The 25,021-nt window shown below is 46.5% G+C and overlaps 1 protein-coding gene across 4 annotated transcripts in view; it reads left to right on the forward strand.

Annotated features, from left to right (window-relative positions):
* Positions 1-4,566: 4,566 nt before the first annotated feature.
* Positions 4,567-25,021, forward strand: part of NCAPH (non-SMC condensin I complex subunit H) — a 38,080-nt gene continuing 17,625 nt past the window's right edge. For 3 of the 4 annotated variants that reach the window (XM_054475820.2, XM_054475824.2, XM_054475822.2), the window contains exons 1-9: positions 4,570-4,669; positions 10,511-10,763; positions 10,917-11,007; positions 11,634-11,726; positions 12,044-12,182; positions 12,971-13,095; positions 20,618-20,807; positions 22,095-22,186; positions 22,967-23,172. In XM_054475820.2, coding sequence (XP_054331795.1) covers positions 4,651-4,669; positions 10,511-10,763; positions 10,917-11,007; positions 11,634-11,726; positions 12,044-12,182; positions 12,971-13,095; positions 20,618-20,807; positions 22,095-22,186; positions 22,967-23,172 — 1,208 coding nt within the window. In that variant the 5' untranslated portion in view covers positions 4,570-4,650. Of the gene's footprint in view, positions 4,670-10,510; positions 10,764-10,916; positions 11,008-11,633; positions 11,727-12,043; positions 12,183-12,970; positions 13,096-20,617; positions 20,808-22,094; positions 22,187-22,966; positions 23,173-25,021 lie in introns of all 4 variants that reach the window. The other variant, XM_054475821.2, reaches the window with a different exon arrangement.

Consider the following 25,021-nt stretch of genomic DNA (forward strand, 5'->3'; position numbering starts at 1 on the left):
AAGGGAGCAGTCAGCAAAACTTGGGTGGAGCAGAGGGTGCAAGAAAGAGTATTAAAAAAAAGAAAAAACACAAAAAAACAAGTAGTAATGGAAAGAACAGACCTGTAGTGCTCTGGGAATACTTTTACAATTAAAGAGGAAACCTCTCCAGATAGGAAGCTAAGCTTTATTCTAAAACAAAACCTGGCTAGCCCCCAGGATACAACAGCAGTTATAGTAATGGGAATGCTTAATGTTCACTGAGCTTTGCCAGTGTTCAGGACACTGTTCTGATGGCTTTACATCTGGTAACTCATTTAATCTTCATACTATAACCCCATGAAGTGGGCCCTTCATCCCGTCCATTTTACATGTGAGGAAACTGAGGCGCAGAAAGCGTATGCAACTTCCCCAAGGTCACGTAGCTAGTGGCAGAGCCTGGAAGAAACTATCTGCCATTGCATCCTTTCAGCTTGGTCTTGGAAATAAAACAAGATGTAAGAGTTAAAGGGCTTTGAAAAGCAAAAAGCACTATATTTTAAAAGATGGTATGTTACTGTTTAGAAATTCTAGAAGACAGAAATTATTGGTTCTTAGCCCAGTCTTAAGGAGATCAGGAATTTCGTATCACATGCAAAAATTAAAGGCATTTGCGCCAGGCGCAGTGGCTCACGCCTGTAATTCCAACACTTTGGGAGGCTGAGGTGGACGGATCACCTGAGGTTGAAAGTTCGAGACTAGCCTGACCAACATGGAGAAACCTTGTCTCTACTAAAAATACAAAATTAGCTGGGCATGATGGTGCATGCCTGTAATCCCAGCTACTCGGGAGGCTGATGCAGGAGAATCACTTCAACCCAGGAGGCAGAGGCTGTGGTGAGCCGAGATGGCGCCATTACACTCCAACCTGGGCAAAAAAAGTAAAATTCCATCTCAAAAAAAAAAAAAAAAAAAAGGCATTTGCTTAGAGGCCAAAATGAATGCAAAGCCATTTCAACTACATGCCTACTGAGTCCCAGTGACTTGATGGTTTCTATCACAGACTACATCATTATATAAGCCAGCTGCAGGCTGGAAAGTCAGGGCAAATTTGAAGCCAAAAGATTGCTTGTTCAGGTAGCCAATGGATAACACTATTGTTTCTCACCTAAACTAAGGCAGTTTCGCATTTATTTGGGGAAAGTGGAATCTCCATGAAGAGTGAAATGGGGTGGGGAAGGGAGACGACACGAGCTCTGCTTTTCTGGCAGCCTAGGATTAGTGGAGGAACCTTAACTACTTTACTTTTGCATAGAGATATTGAGCTTTGTACACCACTGATATCAGTGATAAATCATTCACTCTTCTTTATTTATTATTTTTTTGAGATGGAATCTTGCTCTGTCGCCCAGGCTAGAGTGCAGTAGCACAATCTTGGCTCGCTGCAAGCTCTGCCTCCCGGGTTCATGCCATTCTCCTGCCTCAACCTCCTGAGTAGCTGGGACTACAAGCACACGCCACCACGCCAGGCAAATTATTATTATTATTATTTTTTTTGTGTATTTTTAGTAGAGACAGGGTTTCACTGTGTTAGCCAGGATGGTCTCGATTTCCTGACCTTGTGATCTGCCCGCCTCGGCCTCCCAAAGTGCTGGGATTACAGGCTTGAGCCACTGCGCCCAGCCAAATCATTCACTCTTTTGGCGCCCTTCATAGCCCTAAAAACAAAACAAAGATGGCATTCAGAGCAGGAGGTGAAAGACCTGCCCGCATAAGGCAGCCCTGGCCCAGAGAGACACTGGGCATGGAGCTGGCTTTGCCTTCCCGCACGTGAAGCTGGAAGCAGCTCAGGTGGCTCCATTATTCCCACAGAACAGCCTAAAGGCTCACCTAGTGGGTCACTTAGTAGCTTTCCTCCCCCAGGGCTTCCAAGCTGTTCTTCAGAGGCTCCTGATTCAGTGTATCACCTCCTAACCCTTGCTGCTGTTATGTACACATGGAATCCAAAGGATCACACTTGTCCCAATGTCCTCTCTCAGATGCATTCAGCAGAGAGAACAAGTGAGGGCGATGACAGGGACCCTAGCATATACTGAGCAAGTCCAGTGCGAGGATACTGCCTTCCCCATTTTATAGATGGGGAAGAAAATGGGGCCCAGAGAGGTTAATGTGCCCAACCCAGGATTTAAAATTGTCTTCCAGCTGTACTCATTGAATACATATTTAAGTACTTGCTATATCCAGGGCCAGCACCAGGCCATGGGAAAACCACAGTGAGCAGATATGGCTTCATCCTCATGGAGCTGACGGTCTATGTAGGAGACAGACATGAAATAGTCACCCTAGTGCATGGAAAATTGCAGCTGTGACAAGTTCTCCTGAAGCCTCCAGTATGGAGAGTTGTGTGTATCAGGGAAGGTCTCCTTGAGGAACCTGAGGGGAACAGAAACCTAACTGGAGCTACGGGGGTGAAGACGGGGATGAAGAGGATCCTAGCTAGAGAAGTGTGTGTGTGCAGAGGCCTGGGGGTAGGAGCAGGTGTGATGAGAGTAATCTGAAAAAAGGCCAGGGCAGCTGGAGGGCAGGGAGCAAGGGCAGCAAGGTCCCTGAGGAGGCTGGAGAGGCTGTAGGGTGGGGAGGCAGGCAGGAAGACCCTTCCAGGGCCTTGTAGGACGCTTAGAGGTTCCCAGGGTGGTGGAACCCCTGAAGTGTTATACTTCCAGGAGGAAGTGGTGGGGGACAAGTGGGAGTGACAGCTCAGATTTGGACTCCGCATACACTACTAGTAACTCAGGGCCTGAGAGGGGGCCAGAGCAGGCCAGTGAGAAGGTAATGTGGATGGAAGGAGAAAGGCAGGATTGGCGATTTTTAGGAGGTGAAAATAGCTTGCTTGATGATGGATTGTGTGGGGAGAGAAAGGGAGGGAGTCCCCCAGGATGACTCCTGGGTGCTGATTTGGGTTCTTGGGTGGCTGATGGTATCATTTGCTGAGATAAAAAGTGTCAACCTGTTTTCTCTAACCCACACAGCCTTACACTCTGAAGATCTGAAGGTGGTCACTAGAAGAACAAGTTTATACAAACAACAGATAGGCTTAAAAAGTGGTTTTCAGCCCAGCGCAGTGGCTCATGCCTATAATCTCAACATTTTGAGAGGCCAAGGCGGGTGACCTGAGGTCAGGAGTTCGAGACCAGCCTGACCAACATAGTGAAACCCCATCTCTACTAAAAATACAAAAATTAGCTGGGTGTGGTAGCGGGCGCCTGTAATCCCAGCTATTCAGGAGGCTGAGGCAGGAGAATAGCTTGAACCTGGGAGGTGGAGGTTGCAGTGAGCTGAGATCGTGCCATTGCACTCCAGCCTGGGCAACAAAGCAAGACTCTGTCTCAAAAAAAAAAAAAAAAAAAGTGGTTTTCAACAAAGGGTGGCACTTTTTGATTGCCAAAATGAGTGACAGCACTGATGGCATTTAGTGGGCAAATGGTGTCACGGAGGCTTAAGAGCCCACAAAGAGGGCAAACATCCTATCATGCCAAGAATTGTTTCACCCTGAATGCCAACAGTGTCCTTGAAGAGAAACACTATAAAAGATGCCAGATATGAGAGTTACAAGAAATTCTAGGATGTGCTAGGGATATTCCAGGGAATCACCCTGGCCTTTACTCCAATAATTCAATCCTTAGGGTTAGATGAAACTTGAGGGGACAGATGGCATTTTATGCTTATTTCGCTTTTTCAACCTTTATTTTTTATTTTTATTTTTGAAGGGTGGGGGGTGTTTCCAGGAAGCTATTCACAAGAATCTGAATAAAACGATGGCCTTCATCTTATACTATATTTTATACTATATTAAATGTACATTTTGTACTATATTAAATGTATATATAGCATTTTTGCATCAGTTCTTCCCCACCTGGACCGCTCCTCATTCCCACGTAGGCTCCCGCTCCCCTCTGTCCCTCTTCCCCGAGGTTTTCAGGGTTTTGCTGCCCACACAGCACAGATCTCTATGGGAAATAAATCTCGTTTTCTCGATCATCTGCCTCCCCATTATAAAGTAAATTCCACGGGCTGAGCGCGGTGGCTCACGCCTGTAATCCCAGCACTTCGGGAGGCCGAGGTGGGCGGATCACCTGAGGTCAAGAGTTCGAGACCAGCCTGGCCAACATGGTGAAAACCGCCCCTTCGCCCCGTCTCTACTAAAAACACAAAAATTGGCCGGGCGTGGTGGCAGGCGCCTGTAATCCCAGCTACTCGGGAGGCTGAGGCAGGAGAATCGCTTTAACCCAGGAGGCGGAGGTTGCAGTGAGCCGAGATCGCGCCACTGCACTCCAGCCTGGGGTACAAGAGCTAGACTTCGTCTCAAAAAAAAAAAGAAAGAAAGTAAATTCCACGAAAGACGAACCTTGCTCGCCCTGCTCGACGCTGGGTCCCCAAGCCCAGTCCTGCACCTAGTGCTCGAAAGGAGGGGATTTTCATACTATTTCAGGGGGTCCACCGACCCCAAGAAGCCCAATCTGACGGAGTCCTCAACCCAGAACTCCTCATTCTTGCCGCCACCCGCGGAGGCCCGAAGTGGTCTGCGCAGGCGCGCTGCTGGCCCCGCCCGCCGGCGACGTCACGCGGCCGTTACGACGCTCAGGCGTCTCGACGCGCGCGATTTAAAACCAGCTCAGGAGACGCCAAGGCAAGATGGGACCTCCTGGCCCAGGTGAGCCGGGCAGTCGGGAGGGGCGGCGGGAAGGGCCGCGAGCGAAGCAGTACTTCGGGCGGGCAGGGCTGGCGGGCTGGCCTGGGCGGGGAGAGAGGATATGCTCAGCCCGGGTCTTGGCCCTGCGGCCGACAGCTGAGGCCGGTGCGGGGGGAAGGGAGGGGAGAGGAGGGCCGGCGCGGGGCGGGCGGACCTTGTGCACTCAGCCAATCAGAAAGCGGCTTCGGCCGGTGTCGGAGCGCGCGCGGGCCCGGTCTCACACTCCTCAGTTCCAGGGCGGGCGGTGGGGCGGCGTCCTCCCTGGGCTCCCGAAGCGTGCTCGGTGTCTCTCCATTAAAATGGTGGTTTTCCTGGAATAGACGTTATTTTCAGGGCTTTGGAAGCGATGTGGTTACCGTTGTATGGTTAGCATGCATGCATTTATTTTTGCATCTATTCAGAAGTACTGAGCTCTCCCGTTGGGCGAACAAAACTGATAATATCTCTATACTGTTGGAGTTGGGGAGACAGTAAACAAAAGAAATAATTACACATGAAGTTGAGTGCTGTGACTGAGTATAGCAGAGTGGGGGTGGCTCCGCTAGGGGTTCAGGGAAGATCTTTAGGCAGATACTAGGGAACGTGTTTCAGGCAGAAGGAGCAAGTACAAAAATGAGGCAGGGAAGAGCCTGGCCTGGCCTAGGACCTGACCAGAACATTGTGACCAAGCTTAGTGAGGCCTGACACGTAGGCAGGGTCTGGAGGCCTTGGGTAAGAGATTTGGAAATTGAGTTACATTTTGGACATGATATGTGTGACTTACCAGAGAGAGACTCAGGTGAAGGGATCTATAATCACTTAAATGAGAATTTGGCTCTCAGGGGAGTTATATGGACCACTCAGGGAATTGACCCATGGATTGAGAAATAAATTTGGATACCATTATCATATAGACCATTAGACCATAAAACCATGGGAACAGGTGAGAACACTAGGAAGGCCCTGCACATCTAGGACCAACATTTAGAAGCTGGATAGAGAAGGATGAGCTGGAAAAACTCAAAAGACAGTGGTATAGGAAGAAGCCAAGAGTGTTTCAACAAGGAAGGGACTGTCAGCTGTTTCAAATGCTGCTGGATTCCAAGAGAAAGGCCAGAAAATGACCATAGGGTTTAGGCAACATGGAAGTTGTAGATGATCACGAAAAGATAGTTCTCATGAAGTTGGAATAGGAACCAGACCAGAGTGGGTTTAAAAATGAGTGGGAAATGAGGAAGTAGACATAGGAAGTGTCTTTGAGCTCAGTAACCATCGGTTGAATGAATGAATGCATAATATCAAAGGCAAGGAGAGAAACCACGGAAAGAAGATTTGGAGAATTAAAGCATGCCTCTAATTCCAAGTTTAGTTTCTCTCTTAGACAAGGTTCTCCTTCAGTGCTTCCTATTTCTGTTAAGGTATCCTCTCCAAAGGTCCAGCTTCCTTCCTTAGCCTGTAGCCTACTGTGCTCACATCCAAATACTGTCCTCACAAGTCCTCTTGATTCCGTTTCTAAAAATGTCTCTGTCTCTTGCCTCCTCCCTTCCTATTTTTACTTTGTTTTTTTTTTGTTTTTTTTTTTTTGAGACGGAGTCTCGCTCTATCGCCCAGGCTGGAGTGCAGTGGCGCAATCTCGGCCCACTGCAAGCTCCGCCTCCCGGGTTCACGCTATTCTCCTGCCTCAGCCTCCCGAGTAGCTGGGCCTACAGGCTCCTGCCACCACACCCAGCTAATTTTTTGTATTTTTAGTAGGGATGGGGTTTCACTGTGTTAGTCAGGGTGGTCTCGATCTCCTGACCTTGTGATCTGCCCGCCTCAGCCTCCCAAAGTGCTGGGATTACAGGCATGAGCCACCGCGCCCGGCCTATTATTTTTTAGAGACAGAGTCTTGCTGTGTTGCCCAGGTTGGAGTGCGTGGCTATTGACAGGTGCTGTCCTAGCTCACTGCAGCCTTGCTGAGCGCAAGCAAGCTCAGCCTCCTGAGTAGCTGGAACCACAGATGCCTGGCAAAGTACCCCACTTCTCAATACCACCTATATCTTTCTAATTCACTCTCTGGTTCCCTGACTCCAACAACCGTTTTTTTTTGTTGTTGTTTTTTTTTTTTTGAGACAGAGTCTCGCTCTGTCCCCCAGGCTGGAGTGCAGTGGCTTGATTCTGGCTCACCGCAACCTCTGCCTCCTAGGCTCAAGCAATTCTCCTGCCTCAGCCTACCGAGTAGCTGGGATTACAGACATGCGCCACTACACCTTGCTAATTTTTGTATTTTTAGTAGAGACGGGGTTTTGCCTTGTTGGCCAGGCTGGTCTCGAACTCCTGACCTCAAGTGATCCTCCCACCTTGGCCTCCAAAGTGCTAGGATTACAGGCATGAGCCACTGCGCCCAGCCTTGTTTTTACTTCCTATTTTACTGAAAAAAAAAAAAAAAAAAGCAAACAAAAAGGAACATCCCCAAGTCTGGCATTGCACCTGCTCCCTGCCTGCATCTGTGCCTGTGCCTCTGTCTTTTCTCCTGTTGCTGAGGATGGGCTTTCTGTGCTCTCTACAAAGGCAACCCCTTTACCTGCTTGAGTACATTGTTCAGCAAATTTTACCTTTTATGTTGGATGGTCACTGTGATAGGCTGAATAACACTTGCCCTAAAGGTGTCCAGAACCTGTGAATATGTTATCTTACATGGTGAAAGGGACTTTGCACATGTGATTAAGTTAAGGCTGTTGAGAAGACTATCACGGATCATGTGGGTGGGCCCAGTTTAATCACGGTGGTCCTTGTAAGAGGAAGGTCGTCGGGGCAGAGTGAGAGCAGATGTGATGACAGAACAAGAGGTTAGAGTGATGGGGGGACAGTGAGCCAAGGAATGTAGGCAGCTCTGAAGCTGCAAAAGGCAAGGAACAGATCCTCCCCTCAAAGCCTCCAGAATGAATGTAACCCTCCACAACTGCAAGAGAACACATACACGTGTGGTTTTGTTTTTGTTTTTGTTTTTTGAGACGGAGTCCCATTCTGTCACCCAGGCTGAAGTGCAGTGGCGCGATCTCGACTCACACACAGCAAGCTCCACCTCTTGGGTTCATGCCATTCTTCTGCCTCAGCCTTCCGAGTAGCTGGGACTACAGGCACCCGCCACTGCGCCCGGCTCATTTTTTGTATTTTTAGTAGAGATGGGGTTTCACCGTGTTGGCCAGGATGGTCTCGATCTCCTGACCTCATGATCTGCTCGCCTCGGCCTCCCAAAGTGCTGGGATTACAGGCGTGAGCCACTGCGCCCAGCCACATGTGTGTTTAAGCCACTAGGTTTGTGGTCATTTGTGACAGCAGCCATAGAAAACTAATGCAATCTCTTTGCTTCATTCTTTCTACCATGCTGAGGTTTTTGTTTGTTTGTTTGTTTTGTTTTTTTGTCTTAAAAATTCCTCACTTCCCTTTCAACTCTCACCTTCTCATTTATCTCCCCCCTTTTACAGTAGAAGTCCTTGGGCTGGGCGTGGTGGCTCACGCCTGTAATCCCAGCACTCTGGGAAGCCAAGACAGGCAGATCACGAGGTCAGGAGTTCGAGACCAGCCTGGCTAACAGTGTGAAACCCCGTCTCTACTAAAAATACAAAAAATTAGCTGGGCATGGTGGCGGGCGCCTGTAGTCCCAGCTACTCAGGAGGCTGAGGCAGGAGAATCGCTTGAACCTGGGAGGCGGAGTTGCAATGAGCTGAGATCCTGCCACTGCACTCCAGCCTGGGCGACAAAGCAAGATTCAGTCCCAAAAAAAAAAAAAAAAAATCCTTGAACACCTTGTCATCGTTTGCTGTCTCCAGTTTCTCTTCTCCCATCTTCACTTGAACCACTCCAGTTCAGCTTTCTCCCTTACTACTCTAGGAAAACTGTTTTTGTCAAGATCACTAGTAACCCTAGGTTCTAAATCCAATGATCAGTTCTCAGTCATCTTCTACATAGTTTATCACATCCTCCTCCCCTAAAAATACTTTCTTCACCTGGCTTTTAGAATGCCACATTCTCCTGATTTTCTCCCACCTCACTAGTTGCACATTTCCCAGCTCTTTTGCTGGTTTCTCCTTCTTTATTTTTATTTATTTATTTTTTTTTGTGACAGAGTCTCACTCTGTTGCCCAGGCTAGAGTGTAGTGGCGCCATCTCGGCTCACTACAGCCTCCACCTCCCAGGTTCAAGCGATTTTCCTGCCTCAGCCTCCCAAGTAGCTGAGATTACAGGCGCCCACCACCACGCTCAGCTAATTTTTGTATTTTTAGTAGAGACAAGGTTTCACCATGTTGGCCGGGCTGGTCTCGAACTCCTGACCTCATGTGATCTGCCTGCCTCAGCCTCCCAAAGTGCTTTCCTGCTCTTTAAACCTTTACAGTGTTCCTCTACTCAGTTATTTAGTGATCTCATCTAGTATTATGGCTCTGAATACCCTCTACAAGTGATGACTTCCCAGTGTGTGTATCTCATCTGGAACTTTCCCTAAATTCTGGGATTAGATACCTACCTGTCTAACTCAGTTGGATGACTGATACTAATAAGCATCTTTTTTTTTTTTTTTTTTTTTTTGAGACGGAGTTTCACTCTTGTTGCCTGGGTTGGAGTGCAATGGCACAATCTTGGCTCAGTGCAACCTCTGTCTCCCGGGTTCAAGCGATTATCTCACCTCAGCCTCCTGAGTAGCTGGGATTACAGGCGCCCGCCCCCACGCCCAGCTAACTTTTGTATTTTTAGTAGAGACGGGGTTTCACCATATTGGCCAGCTGGTCTCTAACTCCTGACCTCAGGTGATCCACCCACCTCGGCCTCCCAAAGTGCTGGGATTATAGGCATGAGCCGCCGTGCCCGGTAGCCCAGGCTGTTTCTTAACTCCTGGCCTCAAGGGATCCTCCCACCTCCGCCACCCAAAGGGTAAGATTACAGGGATGAGCTACCGTGTCCAGCCTTTTTTTTTTTTTTTTTTTTTTTTTTTTTTTTTTAGTTATCTTTTAAGTTAAGAGACTGAGCTAGTTTTCTTGAAAACTGTCCTGCATTCTAGATTTGTCTGAGTGTTTCCTTGTGATATCATTTAACTTGTTCCTCGACCCCTTATATTTCTTATAAACCAGAAGTTAAAGATCTAAAGTTCTTTGGTTAAATTTAGGTTAAACATGTTTGGTGGAAATATTTCCTGGGTGATGCTATGAATTTCACATTGTGTCACATGAAGAGATGAGTAACTTTCAGATTGATTTTTAGTGAGGCTACATATGACTGGTTAATGTGGTGACTGGTAGAGTTTTTATTGTAAAAGACATTTTTACCTTTGTAGTTAGCAAATAATCTGGATGATTCTTTGGAACATTCTATTTGTTTTACATGTTTATGTTGTTTTTTCTCTGTCTGTTTGCCAAGATATGGAGGAGCTGGGATTAGAGCCCAGCCTGTCTGACTCTATAGGCCATACCTCACCCTTGTCTCAGCATCTGTCTCTCCCTTGTCTTACCTGGCATGATGGGTTGTATATGTCTGTTGTCCAGTTTGTGAGCTTATCAGAGGCAGCAACATTATATCATCCATTTTTATATCCGTGCAGTACTTAAATTCACAATAGCTGCAGAGTGGATATTTGTCCCAGATTAGCAAAGAAGCATCAGAAACCTATGGCCTCCCCCCTGCACCTCCAAGAAACCCAAACTCTAGAGGTTCTAGCCATTAAGTATTAGAGTTGGAGAAGATCTCAGTGGACAGTGTGTGGTGAACCTCCACCCCTGTGACAGGCTCAAGTCTTCTTTGGATATAGGAAATGTTCTCTTGAAGGTTTCTTGAGCAAGAATTTTGTTCCAGCACTGCCAGCCACAATGAATAACTCTTCTTCAGAGACGCGAGGACACCCCCACAGTGCCTCCTCTCCTTCAGAGCGGGTATTCCCGATGCCCCTGCCCAGGAAGGCGCCTCTCAATATTCCTGGCACCCCAGTCCTCGAAGACTTTCCTCAGAATGACGATGAGAAGGAGCGGCTGCAGCGGAGGCGCTCAAGGGTCTTTGATTTGCAGTTCAGCACTGACTCACCTCGCTTATTGGCCTCCCCCTCCAGCAGGTGAGGGGCTCCTGGGCTGGTTCTTCTTGAGGCGGCTGCCTTGATGTGGGCTGCGTAGGTCCAGGCATCTCCACAAAACTTCAGGGGTCTAGGTTTTGAAAATTTAAACTCTCATGGATTCTTGCCAGTTGTTTGTTTTTGTTTTCCATTTAGGAGTATTGACGTTTCAGCTACTATCCCCAAGTTTACAAACACACAGATTACGGAACATTACTCCACCTGTATCAAACTGTCCACTGAAAATGTGAGTATCTGCTGGTTTATTATTGAAGATGTGATCCCTTGATCACAGGGGAAATCCAGCTATCTTGTTTCTGTAGATAATGCACAATCAATGATGATAATTCTCCAGTGAGTCATCTTAGTGCTGGTGGTTTCCACCAGTAATGCTGGTGGTTTTACTGTTTCCTCTGGACCCATGGTGCACCTCCTGAGAGGCTGCCAGCTATCCGCCGTGTATCTAGAAAGGCAGCATGGCGCATGAGTTAATAGTAGAGTTCTGGAGCTAGCCTGAGTTGGAGGCTACATGCCTCTAAGCTGTGTGTGAGCCACCCAACCATTTTGCTTCCGTGTCCTTCTCTGGAGAATGGGGGTAGTGCCTGCCTCATGAAGTTGTTTGGAGCATGCAGTGCTTAGAGCAGGGCCTGCACACACTGAGCATTCAGGAATTTTGTGCCATCATTCCCTAGCCTTGAACATGAGGACATGCCTGTGAGGATTTGGCTCTTGACAAGTGTTTTTGGGAAGAGAGATCAGTGACAATATGTGGGTATTCCTATGTAAAGACTTAGCTTCCTCTGTTAAAAGCAGCATTATTTACATGAGCCTAGGCTATAAATAACAATCCTTTCTGCAATTTTCTGTTTTCAGAAAATCACTACCAAGAATGCTTTTGGTTTGCACTTGATTGATTTTATGTCAGAGATTCTTAAACAGAAAGACACTGAACCAACCAACTTTAAAGTAAGAATGATGTCCACTTTCTCTTGCATCTGAATTAAATGATGATGATTTCTACTACTTGGCATAACACAGTTGAATTCTGCAAATACATGAGAGACTTCTCATTTAGATGTTATGTTAGTTAATTTACTCTCATTTCCTAAACTGATGAAATACAGAGAAAATATATATTCTGTTTATTCCCTATCAGTCATAGAGGGATCTTTGTCATTGCTTCCTTGGGGCAAATAAATATTTTGTGAAGCTTGCTGTGTTTTACCTGTTCAGAAGTTCTTTTTTGTGCATCTTTGTGAGTGCAGCTCTGATTGTTTGACTAGGTGGCTGCGGGTACTCTGGATGCCAGCACCAAGATATATGCCGTGCGCGTGGATGCCGTCCATGCTGATGTATACAGAGTCCTTGGGGGGCTGGGCAAAGATGCACCGTCTTTGGAAGAAGTGGAAGGCCATGTTGCTGGTAGGTGGGTAGGGATCTGGATTTAAGTGGCTCTTTTTAGGGCATACCAGGTAGTTATTTGAGTAATATACTAGAAGAAGGTCACAAGAAATCAGTGATCTCATTTTATTGAAGACAGGGCATTTTTAGAACCATATACGGTCTTACATGAGAAGATACTCAAACACTAAAGTTATATTTCCTTGAAAAAGAGAAGGGCCTTATAAAAGCGTTTATATTTTATTTAGGCTAGGTTGTGTAAACATCACCAAGTAAGGAACTTCTGATCTGGGAGTCTTTGGAAATGGACTTGCGTGAGAAGCCAAATCTAATAGTTTGGTTTCTCCATAAGTTGCAGATTAAATATGCCTGATGTTTTGAGAGAACTGCATGTTTTTTGTTTGGTTGGGGTTAGAGTTTTTTTTTTTTGAAACGAGGCTCACTTTGTCACCCAGGCTGGTGTGCAGTGGTGTGATCTTGGCTCACGGCAGCCTCTGGCTCCCAAGTTCAAGTGATCCTCCTGCCTCACCACTCCAAGTAGCTGGGACTACAGGTCTGCATCTCCATGTCTGGCTAATTTTTGTACCGTTTTGTAGAGATGGGGTTTTGTCATGTTGGCCAGGCTGGTCTTAAATTCCTGAGTTCAAGCGATCTGTCTGCCTCAGCCTCCAAAAGTGCTAGGATTACAGGCATGAGCCACCACACCCGGCCTCACATGTTTAAATTACGACAGTTTTGAAGAACTTGAGTTAGTTCATCACATGCTTCAAAGCAGCCCTTGCAGTACGCAATTGTATTTCTCCTTTTAGATGGAAGTGCTACTGAAATGGGAACAACCAAAAAGGCTCCAAAGCCAAAGAAGAAGCACTTACGCAGAACCATTGAGCAGAACATAAACAACCTTAATGTCTCTGAAGCAGATCGCAAGTGTGAGGTGAGGAACTGTATGCGCAGTGTGGTTTCTGACTAATTCAGAACCTTAGGGGCTGAGACTTGGCAGGGCTAAGGCTGCCTTGCTGGTGTGTGCCTGTTTAAGCCTCAAGGGAGTAAAACATTCAACTGATATCTCTGCATTATCATCTTTTAGCTTGACAGTAAAGACTAAAAGTAAGTCCCTCAGTGTTTCAGAATGATTGAGAAGGAAGAGACTGCAAATTGCTGAGAAATCTAATTGATAAAAAATTAATTTTATTTCCTGGTAAATGTAGCAGTGGTTACGTTAGCTAACATTTAATGTACACATAGTGAGCACCATGTGCTTCCTTAAACCTGTAACCTGTATTAACTCATTTCATCCTCACAACATTCTTGTATCATTTTAGGAAGAGGTAACTGAGGCACAATGACTTGCCCAAAACGACACATCTAGTAAGTGAGCTAGAAGTTGAAGCTAAGTGGTCTAACCCCAGAATCCTAGCTTTAAATCATCCATCTAGCAAATCCTAAGCAATCTGCTTAAACAAATGGTACTGGAGGTCTCATCTATAATTAGCACAGTTAATTTAAAGCAAACAGGTGTTACTACAATTTTATTTTTTAATTCTGCCATTAAAAACATTGTTTCAGTGAACATTCTAATACATATTATCTTTGCACTCGTATGGGAGAATATCTGTAAGAAAATTCTGAGACATGGATTTTAAGTTGCCCTCAAAAAAGGTACTAATTTACTCTCCCACCAGCAGTAGACTAGATTACTTCTCTCTCTTACCTCCACAACATTCATAAATGGTAATTAAGGTCACAAAACTGGAATTGGTCACCAAGGAAATGAATGTATGTGGGAAAAAGACTGGGAGTTCCTTTTCCCCAATCTTAGGAGTTCAGAGAGCTGAAGAACATCCAGTAGGTAGGAGGAAAACCAGAAGAGCGTGGTATCCAAATGAGAATATTTTAGGGAGTGGGGAATGATCAACCATGCCAAATGTGGCAACCTGAGGCCACTAATAGCTTGGAGTGGGGGCCCCTCTGGTACTCAAGCTCAGACCTCCAGGGAAGGGCTTGGCTGATGCTAGTGTCCCTGAGTTTGAGGGAGGGGATTGTGTGCCCAGGACCCAGACCCTGGAGCGGGGGCATGCTGGCTGGTGCTGGTGTCTCAATAAGGCTGGTTCTGTGAGTGTGAAAATCTGCCAGTGGGGTTTAGCTGCTGCTACAGATGGGCTCTGCTGCAGCCGGGGTGGAACACTGCTGGGTGACGCTCTCCTAACATGCAGCCTGCAGAAAGGAGCAAGTGCCTTCTCTCCCTTGGAGCCTGTAGTCTCCCTCTAGTGCCCCTTCTTGGTAGAGCCTAACAGGGAGCTGCTGGCAAAGCTGAATGTCCCAGATCCCGCATCACAGCCAAGGAGAGAGGGTAGGCTTAGAGCTGAGAGGCAGTAGCTTAGTAACTGGGACATGGTGAAGTGTCATGAGGATTACTGACAAAAGACTCTGGGGTGGGGAGAGAGATATATAGAGAGAAAGTGAAAACAAATATGCAAAATGCTACCCATTGGGGAATCTGAGTAGAAGCTTTACAGAGATTCATATTACTGTTTCAACATTCTTGTGGATCTGAAATTTTTTTATGATAAATGGGAGGAAAGGACTGAAAACACTTGAATATAGGTAGTTGTTTTGAAGAGTTTTGCTATAATTTGGAGCAGAGTACTGGGATAGCAAATGGAGGGAAAAGTAAGGCCAAGAGTTTCGATTTTGTTTTTGAATGGGAGAAATGACAGCATATTTTGTTGATGACAGCAGTCTAGTTCAGAGAAGGGATTATTGATGATGCAGCAGAAAGGAGAATTGCCAGGGTGATGTCCTTGCGCAGGTGAGAGGAAGGGAATGGACAGCACAGGTTGGGCTCGGCTGACGGGTGTTGTTTGGGTGCACTCATGGGGGAGCCTTCTGGATACTGTCTTAAAACAGGAAGCCAGGTCATCAGCTTACAGTGAGGATAGGGGAGGAAGGCACTGGGGGCGTGAGGAGGGGAAAGGGTAGGAAAGAGTCCTCTAGGAGGTGGGCGAGTACATGAACTAGGGAGTTATGGTGTGACTGTCAGACAACTTAAGGTCTACTTGAGGGTGGTGGCAGATGGATATAAAGTGAGGTCAGTCAGCATGATTTTGTGTCTTTGTCCAGCCGTGAATAGCTGTGTGGGTACAATCATGGAGTAGGCAGAAAGTTGGGTTTAATATAGGATCCTGTTGAGCTGAGTGAATGGACACAGCTGGAAAGGGACACTGGAGGAGGCGAGTGCATGTGTAAAGGTGTGGTTGCATTCACTGCTTAGGGAATTTTACCTCGGAAGAGAGGGGAATGAGGGGCAGTGGAAAGTAATATAATCAGTAGATTGTAGGCCTGGTGGGGTCAAAGACTTCGTGGTGCTGGGGACAAGAAGGGGTGAGCTGGAAATGTAGGAGGTGGTTGCCAGAGACGGGCCCTTAGAATTGAGCGTATGGAGAGGTTGCAGTCATGGTTAATGACTCAACTCAGAGTAGGCAAGGGAACAAATGGCGGAGGCGAGGTAGGGGTCTTACTAGGCTGTGTTGGTGTCTTACTTGGCTGTCTTGGAGTCCTGGGTTTCTTAGGATGAAGGAGACCATTGAAGGAGAGGATATCAACCAAGAGACAGTGTACTGGATGGATCAACATGGATATTGAAATCAATAAGAGCTACACCAGGAATAAATTTGGAGACTAGTAATGAGCCATAAACTAATACTAAGATCTTCCGAGAAGAGGGGCAGGTTGTGACCTGGGGATTGGAAGATGACTGCAACACAGATGGGCAGACAGTGGCAAAGGCTGATGTTGTACTCAGAGCTGGGGCATCAGAAATTGGGAGGGGGGATAGTTGGATGCTGCAATCACCTGGCCCACCTGTAGGCCACTGGTTTGAGGGCTGTGAAGAGAAAGCAGCCACTGCAGAGGCCCGCAGGGGAAGCATATCCTCAGGCTGGCACCATGTCTCAATTGGAGCAGTGCCCCTCAGCCTGTTTTTTATCACTTTTGCCCCTTCAGACCCATTTAGACATTTTGTGCCTACTCCTTCCCCTTGAAATGAAATACTAAGGAATAAGATTTTGTCAGATAGGGTAGAGGTTTGGATAGGCAAACATTATTGTAATATCTAAGATTTTTTCCACCTTGCCTCTAGGAAACAGTTTTCACCCCTTGAGAGTGAAATGAGAACACCATTGAGAATACATAAATTAGAATAAGTAGGTGGAGATAATCCTCAGGAACTAAGTGGGCAATAGAGAGAATTTTGCTGATGACTGAGTCTAGAGGGCGCTGAGGAAACACCAGTTTTTGAGGAGGAGTGAGAGATGGGGGCTGTGGTGGGGTGGGAGGTGGCATCAGAGTTCTGTAGATCTTAGAGTCCAAGAAATGTAGAATTGTGGGTGTCTTGGGTCTTTTTGTGTAATTAATAAATAAGCCAGATGAAGGGCAACAGTGAGATGAATGCCAGTGTTCTTATAGCAGATGGTAGTGGTAAGACTGAGTGTGCAAGGGGCTAGGGAGCTGGGGCATTGCCATGCCCATGCTGAGTGGTGAGGTGAGCGGGGCATTGCTGTGCACGGGCGGGGAGGGGCCAGAGGAAGGAGAGTCACTGAGAATGAGGCCTAAGAGGGAGGGGAGAGGCGAGAGTGGCTGGCTCTTGTGGGGAGAGGGAGTTGTATTTTTTCCCTTATGTGTGTGTCAGCGTTAACTGTGGGTGATGTGTGTAGCATATCACCATGTTTAAAGACCTTGACACAGACCAGGTGTGGTGCTTAGCTGTGTGACCTGGAAAGAGGTGTGAATCTCACTGTCATATACCATCAAAAATGGGGAATGCTGGCCCCACCCACATCTCGGTTTTATATTAGTGAATCCATTTATGTCAAGGTCTCTCTCTTTTTTTTTTTTTTTGAGATAGAGTCTTGCTCCGTCACCCAGGCTGGAGTGCAGTGGCGCTATCTCAGCTCACTGCAAGCTCCACCTCCCGGGTTCACGCCATTCTCCTGCCTCAGCCTCCCGAGTAGCTGGGACTACAGGCACCCGCCACCATGCCCGGCTAATTTTTTGTATTTTTAGTAGAGACGGGGTTTCACCGTGTTAGCCAGGATGGTCTTGATCTCCTGACCTTGTGATCTGCCACCCGCCTTGGCCTCCCAAAGTGCTGGGATTACAGGTGTGAGTCAGCGCACCCGGCCTATGTCAAGGTCTTTAAACATGGTGATATGCTACACACATCTGAAGCGGTATTATTTATTAGTCATAGGGATCCAGAAAGCCCTTTCTACCTTCCCTTCCCTCCCCCAATTCTCCTTGTTTTTTCCCCTTCCCAGATAATCTGGAATTTATCTTACTGTCATTCTTTTTTTTTTTGGAGACAGGGTCTCGCTCTGTGGCCCAGGCTAGAGTACAGTGGCACGATCTTGGCTCACTGCAACCTCTGCCTCCCCGGTTCAAACGATTCTCGTGCCTCAGCCTCCCATGTAGCTGGGACACACCACCACGCCCAGCTAAGTTTTTTTGTATTTTTAGTAGAGATGGGGTTTCACCATGGTGACCAGGCTAGTCTCGAACTCCTGATCTCAAGTGATCTGCCCACTGGGGCTCCCAAAGTGCTGGGATTACAGACGTGAGCCACCGCTCCTGGCCCTTACTGTCATTCTTGCTTTGATTCTATGGTGAAATGTTCAAATCAATCAGGGATTATTAAGTACAGGATGTTTGGAAATTCTGTTTTGTAGTCGTCATCTTTCTTACCAGATAATCTCAATTCTGGGAGCCTGAGGAAAACGGACTATTTCCCAGGCCTGCATTAGCTTTTCCCATGGTTATAAAGAGAAAAGGAGAGAGCAGCAAGTAGGGCTGATTTCTCTAAGCCTGATATTGACAGGCTATGGTATGTTTATGCCAAGTGAAATGAATACTGTCATGAAGAAATGCCAAAATACTCCAATCCTGGAAAGCTTTTTTTGCTCTGTAAGTTGCTGTAAACTTGTAATCATCAAGAGTATGGAAGATAAAAAAGAGGGATGGATTGTCACAAACAGAATTTAAAGCTTCAACTGTTTATTAAACTCTCATTTTCTTTTCTTTTTTTTTTTTTAAGATGGAGTCTCACTCTGTTGCCCAGGCTGGATTGCAATGGTTCAATCTTGGCTCACTGCAATCTCCATCTCCTGGGTTCAAGCAATTCTCCTGCTTCAGCCACCCAAGTAGCTGGGATTACAGACGTGCACCACCACGCCTGGCTAATTTTTTTATTTTTAGTAGAGATGGGGTTTTGCCATGTTGGCCATGCTGGTCTCAAACTCTTGACCTCAAGTGATCTGCCTGCCTCGGCCTCCCAGTACACCTGGGATTACAGTTGTAAACTCTCATTTTCTTAGAGATCAGAAAGCAAATGTTTGGGTGTGTCTAGTTGAGAGCACTTCTTTATATATGAGCCGATCTCTTTTGGACACAGCTCTTTGGTATGTGCAGAACATTTGCTGTCATAGAGGATTCAAACCTGATTATGCTTCAGTTCTTTATGCCAGGAGAATACAGGTAGATGAATGCAAGGAAGGTCAAGGCACATACTATAGGAAACCAGAGTTGGTAGGGCTCAGAGTTTATGGAAGAAGCAAGACTTGAACTGGGCCGTGAAGGAAGGCTAGGTGTCTGTCAGGTAGGCATTGCCAAGGAGGTGATTCTAAGCAGAGGTGTAAAAGCAAAAGCCATAGCACAGGAAGGTTCTGATTAGGAAGCTGGAGAGTATACGAGTTTGGCTAGCGCCAAGGATTTGCTTTTAGAAATCACCTAAAGAGATCTTGAACTGTATCATTCAGTCTATTCTAAGGCCTTTTATTGTGGTCCTTCCTTACTGTGGACCCTTGTTTCAGAAGGTTTCATCTACTCAAACTACACGGTCAGCCATAATTCATTGTCCCATTGAATTGCTTGGGGATATAAATCCCTCTGTTGTCACACATGATATAATTCTAGACACAAGTGAGGAACATTGTCGTAGTGCTTTCAGCTTTAATGTGGGTCAGTGTACAATTTCCATGTTGGCTCTGAAGTGCTGAGTATACTTCTGTTAACTACTTACCCAAGACTTTTAGGGGTGCAAGGCTCCAGGTGGGAAACCATTACTCTGGATAGCATTTGAGAAGGGAATAGGAGTAATGGCACTGGTATTTTTAGGATGGGAATTGGGAGAGGCCAGAGATAAGGGTCATATTGCTGGCTCTGGAGATGGAAAGATGCACTGGGAGGAAACCGACTTGGTCGTGTGGCTGCCTGAGGGCTAAGGGGACGGGAGAATGTGGAGATGATGAATGTGCTGCTCTGGGACAAAGAATGGTGAGATGGGTTTATGGTATGGCAGGACTGAACCTCAGTTCTGATAAGCTTGGACTCCAAGCTAAGGGGGCCAGGGAGGCATATCTGTGTTGTCCTATCCAAGCCCCTCTCTCTCCGTAGTAGCCACGTTCTGAGGCATCAGGAAGACCTGTGAACCCCATACCCAACCGTATCTCCTGTCTCAAGGTCACCTGCAGAGTCCCAGGGGGCTTCTAGCCTCTTGCTGCACATGTGTGTGGTTCACCCTGTCCCTGTTCTTATGCCCAGTGCCTGTTTTTGCCTTTGGGTTTGGTGTCATATGGCCATGCCACTCCTGCTCCTGACCCAGCCTTAGGGACCTTCTTAAAACCTCTCTCAGGTTTTACCCAGCCAGCTAGCCCTACTGACTCTGTCCTTTGCCTGGATATCTTGGGTATGTTCTTCCAAACTTTAGAAGATATTTCTGTTCAGAGGAACAATAGAACCCTGTGACTAGCCCTATCATACAGGCTTTTTAAGCCAATGGAATTTGTTAGTGACTTATAGAAGGAGACCAGCAGCAAGGATACACGTCCAGATGTATTATAAAAAAGCCATTTGACACAGTGTACACTTGCCACCACATACTGTCTTCTGGAGCGGTATATGTTTATCCCCTGACTGTAACCAGCCTTTCTTTTGAACCGGGATTTTATCTGATCAGTTAGAAAGCCACTTTTGTTGGGTGCGGTGGTTCACAACTGTAGTCCCAGTACTTTGGGAGGCCAAAGTGGGTGGATCACTTAAGGTCAGGAGTTTGAGACCAGCCTGGCCAACATGGTGAAACCCCGTCTCTACTAAAAATCAAAAATTAGCCTGGTGTAGTGGTGCATACCTGTAGTCCCAGCTACTTCAGAGGCTGAGGCCCAAGAATCGCTTGAGCCTGGGAGGCAGAGGTTGCAGTGAGCCAAGATCACGCCACTGCACTCCAGCCTGGGCGGCAGAGTAAGACTCCATCTCAAAAAAAAAACAAAAAACCGCTTTTGACCATGAGTGGAGATATTTCAGTCCAGTGTATATACCTGCTAATGAGCGGGGCCAAATGCATGAGAGTTTATCTTTCCCTTGGCTACATGCCATAAATCTTCAGTTTCTTCTGTCTCTCTGTTCAGATTGATCCCATGTTTCAGAAGACAGCAGCCTCATTTGATGAGTGCAGCACAGCAGGGGTGTTTCTGTCCACTCTCCACTGCCAGGACTACAGAAGTGAACTGCTGTTTCCCTCTGATGTCCAGACTCTCTCCACGGGAGAACCTCTGGAGTTGCCAGAGTTAGGTTGTGTAGAAATGACAGATTTAAAAGGTAAGTACAAGTGATGCCTTTCACCAGAGCATTTCAGTCATTGGGGAATTTTTTTACATAACCATGGGGTACAATAAACCCATCATGCTCTTATGTTGCTTAAATTACCCAGAAGTTTCCTCTGGAATGCCAAATTGTGTATCCTTTTGGGAGTACCTTGCAACCCACTAACTTTTGTCTTCTCTGCGGCATGGAGTCTAAAACAGTAAACCATTGCCTCTTGGTCTTGATGTGCCCCGTACCTTAGGTGCCCACTGTTTGCAGTCAGCTCTCCAAGTCACATTTTGGAGACCTGGATTCCTCCTGGAGTGTCAGAGTTTGTTCTTGGGAAGGGGACTTAGAGAGACCTTTGCCTAGCCAGAGGCTTTGTCTTTATTTGCTCCCCATCCAGGGGGCCCTGAGGAGAAGAGAGCATTGTGAATTGTTTTGAGACTCCTCTGCAGCAGTCTAAGAACTGATCTCTCCTATTATCAGTCCCCTATACTGGCTTGACAGAGATTTTAGCATCCCTCCCATTTACGCCTCCACGCCTGAGTTGGGGATTCTCCTCGGGATGTTGTAATGAGGTGCCAGCAGGTAGGGAGGCCAGGTGCATGCAGTGCAGTAGCTACACTTGGGGTTCCAGAAGAGCTGCCCCCTCCTGCAGATTTCCACTGCAGTGTTCGTACTCTCGCTGATCTTCATCTCAAGTGCAGTCATTTTTACGTGTTGAATGAAATTAATACTCCCCCTCCAGGCTGGGCAGTTGTTACAGCTCCCATTCTTGTCATTTCTATTCTTGCCTCAATTTTGTTTAGTATAGTTTTTGTGCTAACAATATTTTCCAAGTTTGTGCTCTCATATGGGGCTCTAATCCCCTGAAGTAAGTCTTCTCTAGTTTGGGACTAAAAATAAGTTAAAGTACCATTACTTGATTGCCTATGCACTTAGTGTATTTTTAAGACGAAGCGTTTGATTTCCCAGCTATATAGCATAGGTCACAGAATTCATTTTAGAATCGAATGTCTGTGCTTTAGGTTTCTCCTCTAGTATTTTACTAATTTGTGCGATGACAGTGCATAGCCTCACTCCAGCGTGGGTGTGGCCGATGCATCTGCTTGCCCCCAGAAGAGTCAGGGACGCAGATTGGCAGCCAGCCAGCCACTGGTGATACTTGAGCCTTTGCTGGAAGACAATGAGGTAACTGTGCCTCTCGTCTCTCGTCCCACTCAGTATCATTCTGAAGGGAGTAAGGAATGCACTTGACCCACTTTTAATCTCTCTTTGTGATCTTGCCATCCTCTCTAGCGCCCTTGCAGCAGTGTGCAGAAGATCGCCAGATCTGCCCTTCCCTGGCCGGGTTCCAGTTTACTCAATGGGACAGTGAAACACATAATGAGGTGTGGTCAACTTTTAGTGGCTCATGGTTTCAGTTAGTTGGCTCAAGAGTGGTCCTGCCCAATGGGAACCAAAACTGTGGCATCATCTTTATTTAGCCAGGAGTACAGAAAATATTTCCTTTGGCACTTCTGTAGGGACAAAAACCCTGAGGGAGGAGGGGTAGGGTTGTGAACCCCAGCAGGACTATTCTAGAGGTAAGTGAGTTACGGGATCAGCTTATGTCCTCTCTTCTGCTATCCTAGGGTAAGGCGGCCCTGGCATTAATCAGTGAACATTTATAATTAGATTTACTCTTGAATGTGGTTATCCCAGTGGCCTCGAATCTCTTAGGCTGCTGTCAAGCTTGAGGAATTTCCTGCTCTTTGGGGTTGAGTCCCTTGGCACAGAGTTTCCTGAGAAATTGTCATGTGTAGAGCTTTCCTCTGTGTATTTTTAGCATGGCCCCCTTTAGCCTACTTACTACAATTTCCAAAATAAATGGTCTCCATGGAAAACTGTTTTCTGCAAACATGTAGTTAATGGGTACAGAATCCTGTTTCATGTTTTACAAAATGTGCCTGACAACAATGCAGCTTCCTCCTGTGCTGCACAATATAAACTTCCCCCTCACTGTACTATCGTGAGAGTCCTGGCCCAGGCAGGCAGGGGATGGGGAAGGGTGGCTCAGGGGAAGGAGAAGGCTGGAAACTGAAATTTAAGGGTGAGAAGGCTGTCCCTCCAGTGGTGATTTGAGGTGGTTATAGGAATGAGAATTACAGAACCCTCTTTTGTCCCTCCAGTCTGTGTCGGCCCTGGTAGACAAGTTTAAGAAGAATGACCAGGTATTTGACATCAATGCCGAAGTTGAGGAGAGTGACTGTGGAGACTTCCCTGATGGGTCCCTGGGGGACGACTTTGATGCCAACAATGAACCTGACCACACCGCAGTTGGGGATCATGAAGAGTTCAGGAGCTGGAAGGAGCCCTGCCAGGTTCAGAGCTGCCAGTAAGGCTCTCAGAGTCACAGAAAGTGTTTCTATAGCAGTTTTTCATTGGTTCTTTTTTCTTTTTCTTTTTTTCTAATTAAAAAAAAATTTCTTTCTTTTTTTTTTTTTTTCCCCAAAAATAGAGACGGGCATCGCACTGCATTGCTCAGGCTGGTCTTGAACTCTTGGGGCTCAGGCAATCCTCCTGCTTTGGCCTCCCAAGGTGCCAGGATTTCAGGTGTGAGCCACCATGCCTGGGCACTATCAGTTCTTAACAGATTTCCTGCTGGGGTGATTGAATTTGATGTCTGATTGGCTAGGCTGGTGTGCTGTGTCATACACATCAGCTGAGCTTTTCAGCTGAGCCTTTCTGACTCAGAGGAATCACACCTGGCTTTGAATGTCGGCTTAGCCACTTTGGTTATAAAACTGACATTGCAGGAGTTTGTAAGGATTAGAACAATGTAAAGCGTTTGGAACAAAGCACCTGGGATCTAGTAATTACGTCAGTGTGGCTATTGTTACCACATGCATTTTGGTAGCAGAGAGCATGCTCCCTTTGTACACATTGCTTATAGTGTGGCTGTTGGTGACTCTAAGCCACCAATTTACCACCTGAAAGGTAAGCAAGTGGGGGTTAGGCAGTGTTGGGTTACCAAATGGGCAGACTGGGGACAAGCAAGGCAGGGAAAACAAAACCAACCAATAAATTGAGAATATTTGGAGGAGAAGAAGAAGAATTGGTTTAGTAATTTAAATTTTTGATTACCCTAGTAAACATCATAAAAATAATCAGAACTTGGTTGGCCTTTATGTACTTCATAGGTTAGTATTTTAATTCTAAATATGATTTGGAAGCAGGGTCTCACAACCCTTTAGTGTCATGGTCCTGTAAAGGTCTTGAATTAGCCTGGGGGTAGGAGATTTCATGAGATTAGAGTGAACAGTCCCTCTGTTAACTCCTATGTCTATAACAGCGCTTTGCAGAACTGGGATTGGGGACAGCCAAGCTGGTTTTGAGTAAAACCTTAGAAGTTGCTTAGTATAATTTCCCACCATGACAAAAATCTCTTCAAGAGCCCTGCTCAGATGTCTTTCCTAAGCTCATTTTGTCTGCCCTTGTGGGAAACGATTAGGCTGATAATGTCTTTTAAAGACGTTATCAAGGCGCCACTGCCCATCCAGGCCCGGTAGCACCCTGCTCTCCGGAATTGTTCTGTTCGCATGGCTGCAATTTTGCCCCATTCTCATCCTGTCTTTTTTGTTTTTTGTTTTTTGTTTTTTTTTTTTTTTTGAGACAGAGTCTCACTCTGTCGCCCAGGCTGGAGTGCAGTAGCGCGATCTCTGCTCACTGCAAGCTCTGCCTCCCAGGTTCACGCCATTCTCCTGCCTCAGCCTCCCGAGTAGCTGGGACTACAGGCACCCGCCACCATGCCTGGCTAATTTTTTTATTAGAGACGGGGTTTCACCGTGTTAGCCAGGATGGTCTCAATCTCCTGACCTCGTGATCCGCCCGCCTCGGCCTCCCAAAGTGCTGGGATTACAGGCATGAGCCACTGCACCTGGCCATCCTGTCTTCTAAGAAGGGAGAAATGATAGGTTGATGGGATGAACTCTTAAAAACATTTTCAAATGTCAGAGAAAAGCTATCACTTTCCTTAAACAGTGAGGTGACATCTGAGGGACTGACAATAACAAAGGGCTTCTATGACTTTTATTTGGTTTCTGGAAGATGTTTTCTGCTGGTTATTTTGAACAAATGTCTCCACTTCTCTCCCTTATTCCAAACAGCACAAAATCTTAGACTCTATCCTACCTAGTACATTAGGGGTGGGAGGCTGCGGTTCTAGTCTCAAGTTTTACCCATCC

The sequence above is a fragment of the Pongo pygmaeus genome, chromosome 12 (genome assembly GCF_028885625.2).
Source record: "Pongo pygmaeus isolate AG05252 chromosome 12, NHGRI_mPonPyg2-v2.0_pri, whole genome shotgun sequence".
Lineage (NCBI taxonomy): Eukaryota > Metazoa > Chordata > Mammalia > Primates > Hominidae > Pongo > Pongo pygmaeus.